This window comes from Podarcis vaucheri (genome assembly GCF_965113315.1).
Source record: "Podarcis vaucheri genome assembly, chromosome: 3".
NCBI lineage: Eukaryota > Metazoa > Chordata > Lepidosauria > Squamata > Lacertidae > Podarcis > Podarcis vaucheri.
In genome coordinates, this window is record NC_138761.1 from 85,086,992 (window position 1) to 85,106,497 (window position 19,506).

The 19,506-nt window shown below is 42.0% G+C and overlaps 1 protein-coding gene across 4 annotated transcripts in view; it reads right to left on the reverse strand.

Moving 5' to 3' along the window:
* Positions 1-14,988: 14,988 nt before the first annotated feature.
* The window catches only part of TTK (TTK protein kinase), a 32,118-nt gene continuing 27,600 nt past the window's right edge, over positions 14,989-19,506 (reverse strand). For all 4 annotated transcript variants that reach the window (XM_082216971.1, XM_082216972.1, XM_082216974.1 and 1 more), the window contains exons 20-22: positions 18,246-18,336; positions 17,951-18,048; positions 14,989-15,618 (exon numbers count right to left, since the gene is read on the reverse strand). In XM_082216971.1, coding sequence (XP_082073097.1) covers positions 15,532-15,618; positions 17,951-18,048; positions 18,246-18,336 — 276 coding nt within the window. In that variant the 3' untranslated portion in view covers positions 14,989-15,531. The remainder of the gene's footprint in view (positions 15,619-17,950; positions 18,049-18,245; positions 18,337-19,506) is intronic.

Here is a 19,506-nt window from a genome sequence, read left to right on the forward strand (position 1 = left end):
TTAAGACTAACTAGTTTAGTCTGCAATCCTATACACTCATACCAGGATCAGGGAACAAGCCCTGTGGAGTTCAGTGAGGCCTACCTCTGAGTAGACATATGTAGGAATAGAATTATTGAAGCATTACAAAAAAGTAAAGAACTCCTGGATGGTAATTCAACTATGGGGTTGCGGTGCTCATCTTGCTTCAGTTCAAGGGAGCTGGCATTTGTCCACAGACAGCTTTCTGGGTCATGTGACCAGCATGACTAAACTGCTTCTTGCGCAACAGAACAGAAACCAGAGTGCACTGAAACGCCATTTACCTTCCCACCGCAGCAGTGCCTATTTATCTACTCTCACTGGTATGCTTTCAAAATGCTAGATTGGCAGGAGTTGGGACAGAGCAAGGGGAGCTCACCCCATTGTGGGGATTCAGACCGCTGACCTTCTGATTGGCAAGCCCCAGAGGCTCAGTGGTTTAGACCACAGAACCACCCACGTCCCTGCCTACCAATCTAAGATGCTGTCATGATAGATGTCAGACCCTCCAAGTATCCCTATTTTCCAGGGACAGTCACGGATTTACAGAAACCGTCCCAGCTTCTGATTTGATCCCAGAATGTCCTGCTTTTCCTTAGGACATATCTATTTTCATCAGATAAATGTTGGAGGGTATGGAGTTATGCGACTCCCAAGCCAAGGAGATAAGTAGCTATACAACCTTTAGAAGACGTCTGAAGGCAGCCTTGTGTAGGGAAGTTTTTCTTTAATGTTTTATGTTTTAATATTATTATTTATATGTTGGAAGCAGCCCAGAGTGGATGGGGTAACACAGTCAGATGGGTGAGGTGTTGTTGTTGAAGAGGATGCCCTTATTTTCATCGGAGAAATGTTGCAGGGTATGAGATGTGTTGTCACTGGTTGTTGTAGTTGATGTAACCTCAGTGGTCAGGAGCGCAGCCCCTAAAATGCAGAAATGTACTCTGGTAGAGCACAGTCCTAACACAAGTCTACCCAGAATTAAACTTCATGAGATTAAATAGGTATATTGCAGATTGAATTTTGTCTCTGACAGGAATGCACTCAGACATAGAATCTAGAAGCTGTGTAATGTTACAGACATGTTGAAACACTGAAGGGGGTGACAGAGTTCTGCATTAATCTAATTGTCTCTGAGGCGCCACAAGTAACTTTTATTCTTTGTTGCAACAAAACTTTGCTGCAACCCTTCCTAATTGCAAGAGAGGAGGTGAAAATTATTCTGGTGGTTTACATTTTCTGTTTACCTCTAAATTGCGTGCCTGTCTTCAGCTTTGCCTCTGTCAGTGCAGCACGATACATGTCTCTACTCAGAAGGAAGCCCCAATGAGTTCAGTGGGACTTACTCCCAGGTAAGTGTGTCTAAGATAGCAGGTTGAGTTATCTCCAAGTTATACTGTGGAGACAAAGAAAACAAAATAAAAGGCAACTAGTGAAATACCAAGCGTTGTGTTTGTCTTTGACAATTTTATATTTAGTAAAAAAATTGTTTTAGTTCATAGGGCTGAGGCTAAGAGGGATGGGTGTGGCCTCAGGAGAAAGGGGAGGAGCCAAGGGCCCCCAGAAACCTGGACCCAGCCCTAGCTAGGCACAGAAGTACTTTCTTTTGTCTACCCTGAACCACTCAGATTCATATAGGATGAGCCCCTTATGAACGAAAACTTCAGAACAGCAGAACCCACTTTGGATCAAAGCAGAGGCAGAGTGAAGTCAGCATCTCCAAGCATATCTCAGGGATAAAAATCACAAACAATGATCAAAGACCAGTGGCGGAGGAAGGGGGGTGCAGTGGGTGCAGGCCACCCCCGGGGTGTGTGTGACAAAATGACAAAAGATAAGGTTCTTTTTAAAAAATGGGCTCACGAAACTTTTTAGTTCAGTCAACAAATGCAGCGAAACATGGCTGGCGCTGGGCGCCACACTGCGGTGGCCGACAGTCACCGTGGGGCCTGCAGCCTGCCCAAACCACGCGTCTCTCCTGGGAGTGACATGGTGACTTGAGCGACTTTATTATTTAAACAATAAAGAAGAACGATAAACAGGAACCAGAGAGACCTAAAGCCATCACCATGATCAGATCAAAACTCCAGATCTCAAGGCAGAATGAGATTTCTTTCATTAGCTTTTGTTCTATGCAATATTTGTTCCTATTTCAAGTCTGATCATGTATTTGCCCATGAATAAGTAAAAGAGCAGGACAGGCCTATTTCGGAGTATAGTATTTAAGTATAGCCTGGGAGCTCCTTCACACCTCATAAAATTCACAAACAAACTAGAACATGGCTTCACAGCAAAAGAAAAGAAAAGAAATAAAAAAATGGTGCCATTACACACAGCATGATTTTCTGGTTTGTTTGTTTTATTTTGCAGGAGGATTAGCCTAAGGAAGATTTCATCATTAACATGCCCAGCTCAGTACCTCTTCTTGGCAATAAGGGTAAAATATTACAACAAAGCTCATCTGTTAATCACGGCTAATTGGCAGTGCCTCAATTTTACAAGAACAAAGAGACCAAAGGGGAAAAGTCAGGAAAAAATGAATGTTTAAAAATGGCTATATAGAGTGGTAGGAAGCACAGATAATTTATTTCTTTTCTGTTTTTCAGTTCTGTTAGCAGAAACAAGTAGAGCAAATCTACTTGTATCACTATGTTTTTATTAATATTCACTGTGACAAATATGTTGGCAGCAGTTCCATAGCAATTCTATAAACAAAGGTTTCATCAGAAATAGAATTCTCAGAAACTAAGAGTGAGGAAATGTATTCTGGGAACCCTTTAACAGATCTCTGCGCTAAGGTACATTGAGTCAAACCAGCTTAGCAAACATGGTGAGGCGTTCCCAAAGTAAAGGAAGGATTGAACTCTGATTAATAAGAATACACACAGAGGCTTGAACCAGCAAGACTCTGGGAAGGGTGCGTATAATAATCTCTCTCTCTGTCCCTCTCTCCAGCCCCTGGCCCAGGTCGTTTTATTCACAAAAGAGCTTTTTACAGAGTGTTCGTAAGAACCAATCAGATTTCTTCTGAGCATTTCAACAAACCCCACGTGGAGAAAAGTTAAACTACCAAAACTTAACTAAGCACGGGGTAAACAAACAACAGAACTACAAAGGACAGCATTTGGCAACCCCGGAGGTGATAAACAAGCAATATACATGATAAGGAGGGTGTCCAGGAGGACAGCGATCATTATCACCTTTATGTGAGATCTGTTTACTGGCACTAAGATTAACATCCTAAGATTAACATATCAGAAAGGCTACTTCAAAGAAGCTGCCCACTGTCTTTGATGACCCAGAATGCCTGCCTGGCGAGGTACGTGACTTGTTAAGAAAGAGGAATGGAACAGGGATGCAGAGGTGTAGATTGATCAAGAATCATATCAAAATAGTTTAAACCCAGTCAACACAATGCTTTCATTGCTGACACAGATGGCTTACTCTATATTTGTTATAATTCCTCATAGCAATCCCACCTGATCACTACATCTCTGGATATTTGCACTCCTACACATGGCAAATGCATATTCAATTGTGTGCCGCCTTTCTGATTGGTAGGACTGTTTGTCAGTGTTATAAACAAACATTTATACTGGACAAGGACAACCTTATACTTCAATCCAATTTATATGAGACGGCAATCTCTCATTAAAGGGTTAAAATAACTATAGGGAAACAGACAATGGTCACCTAGATTTTTGGTCATATTAACAGAGGCACTGCCGGAGCTGAACAACGGGACAGCAGTCTGGGACCTCATAGACTAGGAGCCCCACCCAAAAGAACTGTACGCCCCTTGTGGCATTTACTTGCAATATCCTACCTCCTTTGTGAGGTGAGGCAACCAGAACTGTACAGTGACACCAAAGATTTGAAATAAAAAATTTCAAATCTTTTTTCACCTTCTCACCCCTTGCCATTTTTCACCTTCTCACCCCTTCTCACCCCTTGCCTTTTCCTGTAAGACCTATTGCAGTCGTTAAGAGTCGTCAACAGACTCATCTCAGCTATCTGCCAATCTCCCATTCCCACCACCCTTCTGAGTAATACCCCTCCCCACCTTCTCACTATATAGAAGGATCTGGCAACTTCTGTTTCAGTGTATCTGAAGAAGTGTGCATGCACACGAAAGCTCATACCAAGAACTAACTTAGTTGGTCTTTAAGGTGCTACTGGAAGGAATTTTTTTATTTTGACTATGGCAGACCAACACGGCTACCTATCTGTAACCAAAGATTTGCTCATTGCAAAGCACTGGAAGACGCAAGACCTACCCACCTTGGAAGACTGGCAGATGCAACTAATAGACTACATGCAGATGGCGGAAATGACTGGCAGAATCCGAGACCAGGGAGAAGATTCAGTGGAAGAAGATTGGGGAAAATTTAAAACCTATCTACAGAAATATTGTAAAATTTTTGAATGTTGATGACATTTGAAATGAACTGCTGGGGTTCTAGCAACAAGGTAAAATGTAAGATTAGACCAACAACAGAAAAACTAAGGAGATATGAATTTGCTGAATTAATTTTTAAAAGGGATACAAGAACGGGAGATGTGAGGAAGTCAAGAAAATATGTGATTTTAAGATATAAAATTAAGAAGGAGGGAATTTTTGTGTTTTTTCTATATGTGCTTTTTCTTTTTTATCTTTAACTTGTAAATGTATGTATTTTTCTATTCGGTGTGTTTAATGTTGGTATTTTTTGCATGTATTCTGGGATTTTGTATTTTTGTATTATGTGTTTTTGTTTTTTGGATTTTTCTTTCCTATATCTTTTTATTGTTAAAATCTAATAAAAAAAAATTTAAAAAACAAACAAACAAAGATTTGAACGATGGCATTATAATATTGGGCAACGAGAAAAGGGCAACCGAAATGATCAAGGCAATGGAGCAACGGTTGAGCCACTGTTTCCTTCACTTACTCCACACCCTTCCCCACTAGGAGGATAGTCTCTAACTTGGCTGATCACGGCTGTCAGGTAGCTTAGATGTCAGAGCCCCTTGCAGGTAGAGGTGCACTGCCAACCTACCTCCCATTGCTAGCCAGGTTGCAAGGATGGAAGATGCCCCTGGTGCCTCTTGGATCCAGTCACTTGAACACTGATCAAATGGGGGAATAAGAATAATATCCCACCCATCTGGCTGGGTAATAATAATAATAATAATAATAATAATAATAATTTATTATTTATACCCTGCCCTTCTGGCTGAGTTTCCCCAGCCACTCTGGGCGGCTTACAATCAAGTGTTAAAAACAATACAGCATTAAATATTAAAAACTTCCCTAAACAGGCCTGCCTTCAGATGTCTTTTAGAAAGAAGATAGCTGCTTAATTCCTTCACATCTGAAGGGAGGGCGTTCCACAGGGCGGCACCCCTACTGAGAAGGCCCTCTGTCTGGTTCCCTGTAACCTCACTTCTCGCAATGAGGGAACCGCCAGAAGGCCCTCGGTGCTGGATCTCAGTGTCCGGGCTGAACGATGGGGATGGGTTCTTACCCATTTTGGAGGTCTGTTCTTAACCTGAAACTGTTCTTAACCTGAAGCACCACTTTAGCTAATGGGGCCTCCCACTGCCGCTGCACAATTTCTGTTCTCATCCTGAAGCAAAGTTCTTAACCCGAGGTACTATATCTGGGTTAGCGGAGTCTGTAACCCGAGGTACCACGGTATGTGGCTTTTAGATCCAGTGGCCATTTTCACATGAACATCTGAGGTCAGCAAAAGGAACCAAGCAAGTTCTGCTCTTGCCTCTCTTCAGTGCATGACATACTAGTTTGTGGCCATTGTGCTGCATAATAAATGCAAGTCAAGACTTGCTGTTGTCATTTGTACAGTGGTACCTCAGGTTACAGGGACGCGGGTGGTGCTGTGGGTAAAAGCCTCAGCGCCTAGGGCTTGCCGATCGAAAGGTCGGCGGTTCAAATCCCCGCGGCGGGGTGCGCTCCCGTTGCTTGGTCCCAGCACCTGCCAACCTAGCAGTTCGAAAGCACCCCCGGGTGCAAGTAGATAAATAGGGACCGCTTACTGGCGGGAAGGTAAACGGCGTTCCGTGTGCTGCGCTGGCTCGCCAGATGCAGCTTTGTCACGCTGGCCACGTGACCCGGAAGTGTCTCCGGACAGCGCTGGCCCCCGGCCTCTTAAGTGAGATGGGCGCACAACCCTAGAGTCTGTCAAGACTGGCCCGTACGGGCAGGGGTACCTTTACCTTTTACCTCAGGTTACAGACGCTTCAGGTCACAGGATTAAGAACTTTGCTTCAGGATGAGAACAGAAATCATGCAGCAGCGGCGGGAGGCCCCATTAGCTAAAGTGGCACCTCAGGTTAAGAACAGTTTCAGGTTAAGAACAGACCTCCGGAACAAATTAAGTTCTTAACCTGAGGTACCACTGTATTGAAAGGACAGAAAGCCCATTGGCGTTCCAGGGTTGTTAGAATCGTAGAATTGTAAAGTTGGAAGGGACCACAAGGGTCATCCAGTCCAACCCCATGTTATTGGACTATAGCTGCCATCATCCCTGCCCATCGGCCATGCCTATCAGAGCTCTTGCGATGAGAAGTTCAATAGCATCTGGAAGGTCACCAGTTCCCCAACCCTGCTACATGACTTCAAACATGTCTTCATTCTGCAGTAACATCAGTCGGTACCCAGTCCTAAGTCACATGTTGACAAAGTACCTTCTGAGTTTAATAGATGAACTGCTATCAACTTCTAATAGTGGAATGAGGATACTCAGACAGATCACTTTTCCTATCAGTTGAAAAGGTAAAATACAGCACTTTGGGTGTTAAATGCACACACAACCCTATTGTATTATTATTATTATTCTCCTCTAGGGGATGCTGTCACATTGCAACCTGGTAAAGAAGATTAAACAGCCAGGAATGATCCTGCCATCTCATCCATGGCTGTTTTCTTTTCTTTTCTTTTTTTTAAATGTTTTTATTAAATTTTTCAGGTACAAAGTTAAGAATATAGACAGAAAAAGGAACTTCATGAAGAGAAAAAATACAATAGAAGAAAAAAAAGAAAGGATCCGACCATTCAACACATTTTTATATAACCAACCGAACTTCCTCGCATCTCCCCCACCCTGCATTCTTTGTAATAAAGATATCAGCAAATTTTTACCTTGCTTCATATCTTATTTTGTTCTTTTCAAATGTTATATTTCTGGATTTAAAGTACTTTTTATCAATTTCTTCTACTTTAAAATAAGTATAATATAACTTTAAATTTCAACCTTTTCATACTTAAAGCTTAGTTTCCTGGTTCCCAAAATCTAATTGCTGGAGCTGTGATTTCCAAATCGTGTAAATTCTTAACATTCATACAACTTATAATGTTTTTGTAAATAGTCCTTAAATTTTTTCCAGTCCTCTTCCATTGTTTCTTCTCCCAAATCTCGGATTCTGCCAGTCATTTCAGCCAGTTCCATATAATCCATCAATTGCATCTGCCACTCTTCCAGTGTGGGCAAATCTTGTGTCTTCCAGTATTTTGCGATGAGTATTCTTGCTGCTATGGTCGCATACATTAAAAAGGTTCTATCCTTCTTTGACACTTTCTGGCCAACAATGCCCAAGAGGAAGGCCTCTGGTTTCTTGTTAAAGGTATATTTAAATACCTTTTTTAACTCATTATAGATCATTTCCCAGAAGGCCTTCATGGCTGTTTTCTCCTCCCTTCACACAAGCAAGTAAACCAGCCAGGAAGCCAGTGTTACTCATAGCTTTCCATTAAATCCATAGTGGGACTATGGTTAATAGCTTGCAAACAAGCCAGGCTCTAGAAGGCAACTTTAAAACATGGTTTCATATTCTTGGAAACCATTAAGCAGCTTCCCAGTGCAGATATAACAGGAAGCTACCTTGCAGTCTCCAGCTTCTTTTGACCCTGGGATTAATAAATGTGATCATGGCCTATGCAGGCTTCTAACCTAATTTAGTCCATGCTGATTGCAGTCGAGATTTGTAAGATCTCAGGCAGAGGTCTTTCCCATCACCTGTAACCTGAGCCTTTGAACCAAACATGACAGGGAATGAACCTGGGATGTTCTGCGTAAAAAGATCTACCGTTAAGCTATATCCCATGTCTTTCCCTTGTACAGTTTCAGACAGTGCTAGGTACATCTGCCTACTGGCCCTAGTTGAAAGATGCTTTGGTGAAAAGCAGAGCAACATGGAAAGAAACTTCACCCACTCCTGTCAACATTCCCCTAACCACCTGTTAGGGTGAGCCATCCCGAACCAACCTTCCTTTTCACTGAGCTAGAGATTTGCATCTTTAAAAGCAGCACACATCTGTTGAACAGGTGTGCCTAGCAATTCCTTTTGTGTATGTGAACGCTGCACCCAAGGTTAACTTATTGAAGCTATCTTCTGCGGCCTCAACATGAAGCTGTGAAGCTCTTTTGTGAAAGAGCTGATAACATTCAGTGCATGAACATTAAATTTGTGCAATCCTATGCACACCTAATCCAAAGGAAGACCTACAGGTACATGGACTGCTGCCTAAGACACAGCCACCTCTTCCTTAGTCATCTCTTCCAACACGAGAGCCACCCATATTTTAGCGGCTCATCTGATTAGAGTTGGCGTCTCATGATTTCAGCACTGGGAGCTCTGCCAGTCAAGTGCTGAGGAATCGAGGTGAAGAGTCAGATGTAAAATCATAGAATCATAGAGTTGGAAGAGACCACAAAGGCCATCAAGTCCAACCCCCTGCCAAGCAGGAAACACCATCAGAGCACTCCTGACATATGGTTGTCAAGCCTCTGTTTAAAGACCTCCAAAGTAGGAGACTCCACCACACTCCTTGGCAGCAAATTCCACTGTCGAACAGCTCTTACTGTCAGGAAGTTCTTCCTAATGTTTAGGTGGAATCTTCTTTCTTGTAGTTTGGATCCATTGCTCCATGTCCGCTTCTCTGGAGCAGCAGAAAACAACCTTTCCCCCTCCTCTATGTGACATTATTTTATATATTTGAACACGGCTATCATATCACCCCTTAACCTCCTCTTCTCCAGGCTAAACATGCCCAGCTCCCTTAGCCGTTCCTCATAAGGCATCGTTTCCAGGCCTTTGATCATTTTGGTTGCCCTCCTCTGGACACGTTCCAGTTTGTCAGTGTCCTTCTTGAACTGTGGTGCCCAGAACTGGACACAGTACTCCAGGTGAGGTCTGACCAGAGCAGAATACAGTGGCACTATTACTTCCCTTGATCTAGATGCTATACTCCTATTGATGCAGCTCAGAATTGCATTGGCTTTTTTAGCTGCCGCGTCACACTGTTGGCTCATGTCAAGTTTGTGGTCAACTAAGACTCCTAGATCCTTTTCACATGTACTGCTCTCAAGCCAGGTGTCACCCATCTTGTATTTGTGCCTCTCATTTTTTTTGCCCAAGTGCAATACTTTACATTTCTCCCTGTTAAAGTTCATCTTGTTTGTTTTTGCCCACTTCTCTAATCTGTCAAGGTCGTTTTGAAGTGTGATCCTGTCCTCTGGGGTGTTAGCCACCCCTCCCAGTTTGGTGTCATCTGCAAATTTGATCAGGATGCCCTAGAGTCCATCATCCAAGTCGTTGATAAAGATGTTGAAGAAGACCGGGCCCAAGACAGAACCCTGTGGCACCCCACTAGTCACTCTTCTCCAGGATGAAGAGGAACCATTGATGAGCACCCTTTGGGTTCAGTCAGCCAGTTACAAATCCACTGAGCGGTAGCATAGTCAAGACCGCATTTTACCAGCTTATTTACAAGAATATCAGGGGCACCTTGTCAAATGCCTTGCTGAAATCAAGGTAGGCTACATCCACTGCGTTCCCTTCATCTACCAGGCTTGTAATTCTGTCAAAAAACGAGATCAGGTTAGTCTGACATGACTTATTTTTCAGAAATCCATGCTGACTATTGGTGATCACAGTATTCCTTTCTAGGTGCTCACAGACGGTTTGCTTAATGATCTGCTCCAGAATCTTCCCTGGTATTGATGTCAGACTGACTGGGCGGTAATTATTTGGGTCCTCTCTTTTCCCCTTTTTGAAAATAGGGACAACATTTGCCCTCCTCCAGTCTGCCAGGACTTCGCCTGTTCTCCAGGAATTCTCAAAGATGACTGCCAGTGGTTCTGAGATCACATCTGCCAGTTCTTTTAATACTCTTGGATGCAGTTCATCTGGCTCTGGAGACTTGAATACATCTAAACTAGCCAAGTATTCTTGTACTATCTCCTTAGTTATTCTGGGCTGTGTTTCCTCTGCTGAATCATTTGCTCCAAATTCTTCAGGTCGGGCATTGTTTTCTTTATCGGAGAAGACTGAGGCAAAGAAGGCATTGAGGAGTTCAGCCCTTTCTGTGTCCCCTGTTTGCATTTCACCATCTTCTCCTCTGAGTGACCCCACTGTTTCTTTGTTATCTTAAGATTTCAACAATTCCCAGGAGAGCACACAGAGAACACCTACTGCAGCTCTCTTGCTAATCATTCCTTAGTAGTTTTTGTTTTTTTGCTGGGAGCATTTCCATCTCTTGGGGGTTGGGGGAGAATCCCCACTTCACTTGCCCCCTCAGTGACATTCAGGCTGCAGTATGTTTCCCATTCTAATTTAGATTTCCATACAACCTGTGAAGACAGGTTAACAAGCACATATAAACTATCTTGGAAGTGTTTATGAACATGATCAGGCTCAGCCTGCATTTTACAGTCATAAACTCTGTATTCATTGAGGGTGCTAATTATACTCTTTGTTTGTACGTCATGCGTGTTAGGAAGGGGATATGCAAGCTTTTTTGTGGAAGGAAAATGCTGCTGGCTACAGTAGAGGTGATTAAGCTATTTTCTGTTTCAGACTAGCGGGTTTCAAACAGCAACTTGTTTACCATAAAGGGAATGTAACTTGGGCACAACTAAGGAAATGCAAGTGTTTATTTTTACTGCCTCATTCCCTGAATTTATTGGAAGCTTGGTATTCTACAACATGGAGAATGCACCTCAAGGTCCAGGACAGACTGAAGTGTTCTGAACTTGAGAGACAACCACACTGGGCAGTATTCAACTAAGCTTTACTCAGAGTAGAGCCTCTAACATCAATTGACCTAAGTTAGGGCCATTAATGTGGGTCTACTCTGAGAAAAGCCTAGTTGAATGCCACCCACTTATTTCATAAAACTTACACACCACTTGATTTTAAAAAACAACCCCACAGCTGTTTACAAAAAGATAAAATAAAAATATTGCTATATGGGCTTACCCAGGTTTTGTGTTCCCTTTGGGAATGAGGCACAGCGGAGACTGCAGTGTCCTTATGATGTATGATTTAATTACACATATATACACCCTGAGCCTACAATGGAGGGGTTCACAATATCAGCACCCCAAGAGGGTCTTGCTTCTCCCTGGATTCAAACAGCCATCAGCCATCATGCCCTGCCGGCTGCTTTGCATCTTGGTCACATATCTTCTAACTCGCTAAGCCAGGCATAGGCAAACTCCGGCCCTCCAGATGTTTGGGACTACAATTCCCATCATCCCTGACCACTGGTCCTGTTAGCTAAGGATGATAGGAATTGTAGTCCCAAACATCTGGAGGGCCGGAGTTTGCCTATGCCTGCTCTAAGCGCTGGCATTTCCTATTGAGAAAGGAAGGGGCCCCATCCATTTGCTGTCTCAGACCAAGTCCCTTGATTTTTTATTCAAAATGGCCCTCCTCAGGCTATCACCTCAACACAGGAAGCTTAGCCTTGCTTAATGAGTTTTCAACACCTAGCTTATTTAAAGGATTACAAGTGTCTAGCATACAGTCTAATATGCACAGGTCTGACACCCAGAGCTTTAACACCTGGAGCCTTGATTAAATTCTAACACTTACTGGTTCCAACAATTTAGAAGTGTCCAGCACAAACTCATCACAATATGCTTGCGGCGAACAAGCCAAACCCAAACTGCTCAATCTACACGTTCTTTTGAAAAGGTCCCTCCACATTCAATGCCGCATAAGTCTGCGTAAGTGTTCAGTCCAAGGTAAGAAACAAATAACTTAGCAAGAGGGTTAACCTTGCATAAGGTTAAGCTGTTGCCCATAGGTCAGCCTCTTAGAGCATGCAGGAGATCCAGAACTGTGTCACACACTTACATATCAGTGCAGATTTGGCCTATGCAGCTTGTGAGTTCCCAAGACATGCACCACATATGGAGGCCTGATAAATAGCTTGGTTTTGAAGCCTACCTGGGCCTCGAAATGTGGGAGTCAAGCAGATTGTTGATCTCCATATATGACTGGAGGTATTTCTGGTTTGGGTTTAAAGGTTTGCAGGCCTGGACTTCATCTTTGTAGTCTTGTGGGCTCAGAGCAGAATGCTCTACCCCAGAGCCTTTAACTGAACAATATACATAGTCAATTTAGAATTATCTCTCTGTTGCCCAGAACAGATCAGCCCCTTCTCAATGAGATGGTGTTATTCTTCATTGCTATTTCTCAGGCTTGAAGGAGGCACAAGATGACATTGAGCCAGCCAAACATGAAAGCCACAACACAGACAAAGGCACAATCGCTATGGTGGAAATGTGAACAGGAGAGGGCAGGCCATCACCAGAGAAAGAGCTAGGCAACACAGCTGCTTGCTTCAGTCTGCTTAGAGGAGATACATAATGGACTAGACTAGTCTTGTCGTTCTCCCACCTATTTGCAAGCTAAGTTCTCGTCTCATCCAGTTTCACAACCCATCCTGGCTCCTCTCCCATCCCTTGGGAATGGAGTGGGGCTGTCATCACTGAGGATTTCTGAGTTCATAATGCACCTTGGAGGGATGGGCTGTGAACCTGATTAAGGGCTGTGTTTAGAAATGTCACATTCAGTAGTTAAGAGGTCTCGGGTGTCAGATTTCACAGGCAACACCTGAAGCTCCCAACAATTAGATGTCCACCCACATTTTTTTAAAAAAAATGTTGGGCATTGATTGCATGGGTCCACAGATGGAAAGAGGGCAATTTGATTTGTTTTTGCAGGGGAGGGGTTAAAGCAAATACTGAGAACCACCGAGGCAAAAAAAAAAATTATTATTATTTTAAATACACTGGGGTGAATAAAGAAAAGGGATTTTTCCTGCAACAGAATGAGGCATCAGCTGTTATGGGTGAAGAGGGTGTGGAAAATCCATTATCTTCTCTCTGTATGCATTCTTGGTTGCCCCTTTTTAGTGGGCTTGACCAGCCATCTGTTTTATTGGAAGCAGCATCCATATTATTCCCCCCCATTATTATTATTGTTGTTGTTGATATCATTATTTATTATTTCATTTCTATTGCTTATTAATACAGCCCTTTGCCTTCTTTCAAATTGCTAAAAAGAGACAGAAATCCAATTGTGGACAAATGGTTAAACCTCTCTGAGTCTTTACACAAAAGCACTGCCACTTACCACCCAGGAAGTCCCTGCAATTCAATATAAAGGTAAAGGTGAAGGTACCCCTGCCCGTACAGGCCAGTCGTGTCCGACTCTAGGGTTGTGCGCTCATCTCACTCTATAGGCCGGGAGCCAGCACTGTCCGCAGACACTTCCGGGTCACGTGGCCAGCATGACAAGCTGCATCTGGCGAGCCAGCGCAGCACACGGAACACTGTTTACTTTCCCGCTGGTAAGCGGTCCCTATTTATCTACTTGCACCCGGGGGTGCTTTCGAACTGCTAGGTTGGCAGGCGCTGGGACCGAACGGCAGGAGCGCACCCCGCCGCGGGGATTCGAACCGCCGACCACGCGATCGGCAATACCTAGGCGCTGAGGTTTTACCCACAGCGCCACCCGCGTCCCTGATTCAATATAGTGCATTGCATATATCATTCACGATAATGGCAATGACGCCATGAGATAGATGGAAATGAAAAAAAGACAAACTAGCATTAATTTCCATATTTCTTCCCATTACAGAACTCAGTAGATGCAATGCTTTGAGAATCAGGGTAGAACAGACAGTACTTCCAACTAAGTCTTGCAGGGTGAATTGCTCCTGTTCAAATGGTTTAACTAGTTTTATATGATCACAGAGCTGGATTACAAGACATCTTCGCTATTGGTGCTCCAGAAGTTGCTGAATTGCAACTCACATCATCCTAGGCTATTGACCATATGCTTGTTGGAGCTGATGAAAGTTGTAAGTTCAGCAACTTCTGGAGAACCAAAGATATCCCCCACACTTGTTGTGAATGTCTATATGGTAGTGAAATCCTATAGTAGGAGCTCTACACTCTTAGAAAGCCCTTTTGCCTTGAAAGGGAGCCTAGAAAATTTAAATAATCAGTAACAGAGTTAAGCTCCAAATTGGATCCTGGCAATCACAGACCCACCAAGCTGGATTTGATGTTTACAGGCCTATTTCTATACACATTCCCACCATTTGGTGGACTCTGTGGCAAAGTAATAATTATTTATATAGTGCTTTAAAAGAACAACTCCTAACTAAAACATTTAACGTATGAGAAAATGAAGTACAGGTTCTTCTTGTAGGTTCATAATATGAAAACAGACACACCCAGCCCCCAAGAATTGCACAAATAAGGATAATCTCCAGAGAAAGAAGTATTGCTGAAATTAAAAGCAAGCCACAGTATTTAAAATCCAATGTTGCTATTCCTGAAACTGCATTGGAGCAGGTGTTAATCCCTGGACTAAATTATTCAGCTATAATGAAGATTTAATATGCTTTCTCTTTGCCTGAATGTCGTAATTGTGCCTATAGTTAGAGGAAATGTCTACCATCTTGACATTAATGAAGAACTAATTCACAGAACTTGAAAAAGTTAAAGGAGCTATCATTGCTGAGTTGGAGACAACCTAAGATTTCACATACAGGATTATTTTGGTCACCTTTCCAAACTTGTAAAGGTACTCAGTATTTCAATACTTACAGCTATTTAATTTTGGAAGAATTTTTCCATTTATTTTTTTAAAATCACATTCTAGGAATAACAGTATAAATCTTTTTATTATTATTTACAGAGTTCATTTTTTATTTATTACAATGTCTGGTGTCGTTTATAAATCATGTCAGTATGTAACAGCATAAAACAAGAAGCAGAGCATAAGAGTAGCTAAATTACATAGTGTCCCACATCACCAGTAAACGAAATGAAAGAAGTCAATATTTCAAGAAAAATACTGGCAAATACTAGAGGCTTGCAAATAAAGTTTGTTCTCACCCAGTCGTCGTCTTTTTTTGCATGATTTAAAGAAATGCAACAAAATATCTTCCACATTTTCAACTTTTAAGGCCTCATCTGTGTTTTGTACCCAAATATCCACATGCTGAACCAATCTGTCAAAGTTATATAGCAAAGCCGACTGTCCCATAAGACCAACATACAAATACTGGATAAACAAATGACAAAGAACATTTAGACCATAAAACAATTATCAGAGGCAAGGCAGTTCGGTTTAAACAGACCAACTATTGCCTAGAATAGTCTTATCATGTCTTCATTAACACTTTTTAAAGCTAAACTTTATGTATCACTTTGTGCTCCGTGTTTTCTTGTCACAGTTTGCAAAAGCAGACACATCTAAACCTTCACCGTTGCTGCACTGCTCGTATAAAGCCTGAAACATTTAAAAAGAAGAAGCAAATCAGATCATCAGATGCTATGATGTTTTCTTTCAAACCCCCTTTTACAGCTCATATTTTGCATGGAGCATTTGACTTAACCCTTTCCCGCACACCCCCAGTTGAAAGCATAGTTATCTGAATTCTCACATAACGCACCCCCCACCTCACTGTTAGTTTCTGTTCTTATCAATGTGCAGCTGCTTGGAGTCACAGGACTCTGTTTACATTCCAGAGACCTTCCAGGCTGTTGGAAGTCTCACAGGAAAGGAGACGGGATGTGACGTTAGTGGTTTCCTGTTTCCTTTGTTCCTTCGTTCGGTTGCTCTCTGCTTTCGTAGAAAGAGGATGTATTTTCTGTCTGCGTAGCTTAGAAATAAAGCATAGCATGTAGCCATAAATCTCAACACTTCTGCTGCTTTGGAAACTCTGCTGAAGGATATGCCTGAGGCCTCATCAAAGGCTCAGGTCGTTAAACACATCGGGAGGCAATTCCAAAGGACTCGGGGGAAGAAGATGAGGCTTTATCAGCTTGGCCGAGCGGAGATCCCAACACTCACTCTGTGGGCCCACCCCCAAAATGGGATAAAATGAAGGATAAAATGAAGAAAAGCTGATTCCACAGTTATCCCACAGGGATTTTTCCTTGACTGTGGTTAACTTAATCCCTTAATTCACTGTGTCCCTCAGTTTTCATCACAAGATGAGTAATCATTTAAATAAAATGCCTTGAGGGAAGTTTCTGCTGGAAACGTCATATAGTTTAAATACAACAGGTTATACTCAACTAGCTTCTTTTTATAGACTAGACCCAATGAAATTAAATCAAAGGCTCAGGTCATTAAACACATCGGGAGGCAATTCCAAAGGACTCGGGGGAAGAAGATGAGGCTTTATCAGCTTGGCCAAGCGGAGATCCCGACACTCACTCTGTCTCCCCCTGCCCACAAAAAATCTAGCCCCAATTCCTTCCACTCTCTCCCAGTCACTGATGAAATTTAGACTGCAAGCTCCCTGGGAAAGAGATCCTTTTGTGATAAACAACCTCTTGTCAATCTGCCATTTCCATGTAGAATCCAGTGAAAAATCCTCTCCATAAGCAGGGGTTCAATGCTCACACTAGCCAGTGTCATACTGATTCTGGGAAGTGAGCCAGCAACGGAGTTCTGTGCACAGAATCTAACCCTTCCTTCCCCCAGTGCTCCACATGTTTGCCTACTCCAGGCACCCTTTGACTTGTCTACATCTGAATGAAAAATTATAAAACTGTAGATTATTCACTTGCACACTTTTGTCAAAACCTAATCTTGGAATTCAAGTCTATTTGGCTTAAAAAGAATGCTCATGCCAGCTTTTATTGCACCTAAAAAAGGATTGCTAGAATATGCAAATGTTGTCAAGAAGCACTGCAAAGCATGGTCAGAAGCAAAAACAAAAACAAAAAACAAAAAAACCTAGTGCCCACCCCCAAAATGGGATAAAATGAAGAAAAGCTGATTCCACAGTTATCCCACAGGGATTTTTCCTTGACTGTGGTTAACTTAATCCCTTAATTCACTGTGTGCCTCAGTTTTCATCACAAGATGAGTAATCATTTAAATAAAATGCCTTGAGGGAAGTTTCTGCTGGAAATGTCATATAGTTTAAATACAATAGGTTATACTCAACTAGCTTCTTTTTAGACTAGACCCAATGAAATTAATGGACCTACGATAGTCAAATAATTAATTTTAATGGGTCTACTCTGAGTAGGCCTAGCACTAGAAACCACCCAATAATCCCTATGAATGAGTGACAGATTGAGCTTCAGCAGGTGGGTAGTAGGAGCTACCGCTCTCGTTTATGAATGCCTCCTGCATGCCAGCCAAATCTTTCTTTTAAGTGACAGCATTTCCCTTATATTACTATTATGAAGTGCGGCTGGTAGGATTTGTTTACTTGCCATAACACATTGCTTTGAAGATTACGAGCTTATATTCTTTGCCGTTTTATACCATGTCACTCCCTGTTAGGGTGAAAGCCTTTCCCATCTTTATACACCAAACCATTCACCACTGCCTATTAAGATCCGCTGCTTCTCAAATCCACTATTTTTGCACCCTCTCCTGTCCATCTCACACGACATTCCTCACTACACTTTTGTCACACACGCCTTCCTGTCCCAAGTGGACATTTTATGTGTCTTGTTTTGTATCTTTGTATCTTCTTTATTTGGTATAAATAAATAAAAATAGGAACTGTATCAGTTCTACATTCTCTTTCTGCTTTAAGTATTATAAATATCACGTTCTTAGTAACAATACGACTGCCAGAAATTCATTTACTTACTCTAGTAGCTCTAGAAATGGAGTTAGGAGAGTTCAGGCCAACAAGATGACCAAGGATGCGCTTTAGTTCCTCTGTTGTCCCTTTTGTGATTGAATCCCCTAGAAAAATGTTAAAATCTGGTTATGCTTAAAATGTCCAGCTAAGCTGTATGAAAATTCAGATACCAGAGCACTTGGTGATATACTTAGGTTAGCAGGTATATTGTTTACTCTGTCAGAGTATTAGACAAGAGAATGTACACCTTTATATAAAACTCTGGTGAAATAAAGTGAAATTCAGTAACAGATAAAGTTACCTGTTTGTGAATTGGTTTGAATATGTACATAAGGATGAACCAGCAATTCAGAGACAGATATCCTTTGCTTGGGATTCCTTACCAAACAGCGCTGAGGGGAGAAGTTACAAGACGGAATCAATAAAACTCAGTTTTCTAAAGAATATTATAGCTCAACATTGTTTTCCACATTTTATATAGGAAAGGTATCCCTAGCGAACTGAAAGTGCACTCCATTAATCTAGTTTGTGCCTTGCAGCATCAGATTCAGCCTGCTGTTTCACAATGGAATGGATTCTGTAAATATTCTATGTCAATGTTTCCCCAAAAGTGACCCATGGCCCGCCAGCTTATTCAGGCAGTCCCAGCAGTTTCTGTAAAGAACACTTACAATTTAAATTTTACTGCTTCTCTAATATGCTTATTGTATTACAATTTACATAATTTAAAAATTGTAATACAATAAACATATTAAGAGAAGCAATAAAATTAAGAATCATACCACATCTAGCACAAAGCATTACGATCGCTACAATAGGCAGATAAAAAACAAACAAACCCATTAAGTGGTCTGCCAAGACCCTTATAAATTTCCAAGTGGTCCATGGGAGGGAAAGTTGGGGGAACTACTGTTCTACATCACAGGAATAAATAAACAGTAGGTCCAAATGATGCACTAAATGAATGAAAGTTATCTCAACTCCGTAAACAAACTGGCCATGTTAGAACAATCATAATGATAATGGATGATAACAAACTAAGATTAAGCAGAATGCTACCTTCTTTCCAATAGGCTAGTTCTCTAAAAGGAGCCAAGAGAAATAACTTTTCACATAAACACTTGTATGCTGTATGTCCTTCAGGTATAATCAAACACATAACATATAGTACATGGTAATTTTTAAAAAAATACACGGTGCCCTTAAACTTGCCTAGGCATTGGAGAGAAACAGAATCACATACAAAAGTGCACAGAGCTTGACTCCCAAGAATAATATGCCAAAAGACACTTGAGGAATGTAGACTCTTTCCTGTTTCTGTCCTCTGCACTACAGCTCCACTCCACCCCACCCCACCCCCCAAAAACCCTCTCCTTAAGGAGGAGGTCCTTCTACCAGATTTTGAGCAATTTCTTCCTTCCCTCAGCAGCCTGCCTGTGCCCCACTGCAAGCTGTTCAGAGGGACCTTTCAACTTTCCCTGGGGCACGGGGAGAAAACGTTAGGGAGGAGGAAAACGAAGAAAGTCCCCCTTTGTGAGCTTCCTTTCATGGTTCTCAGGATC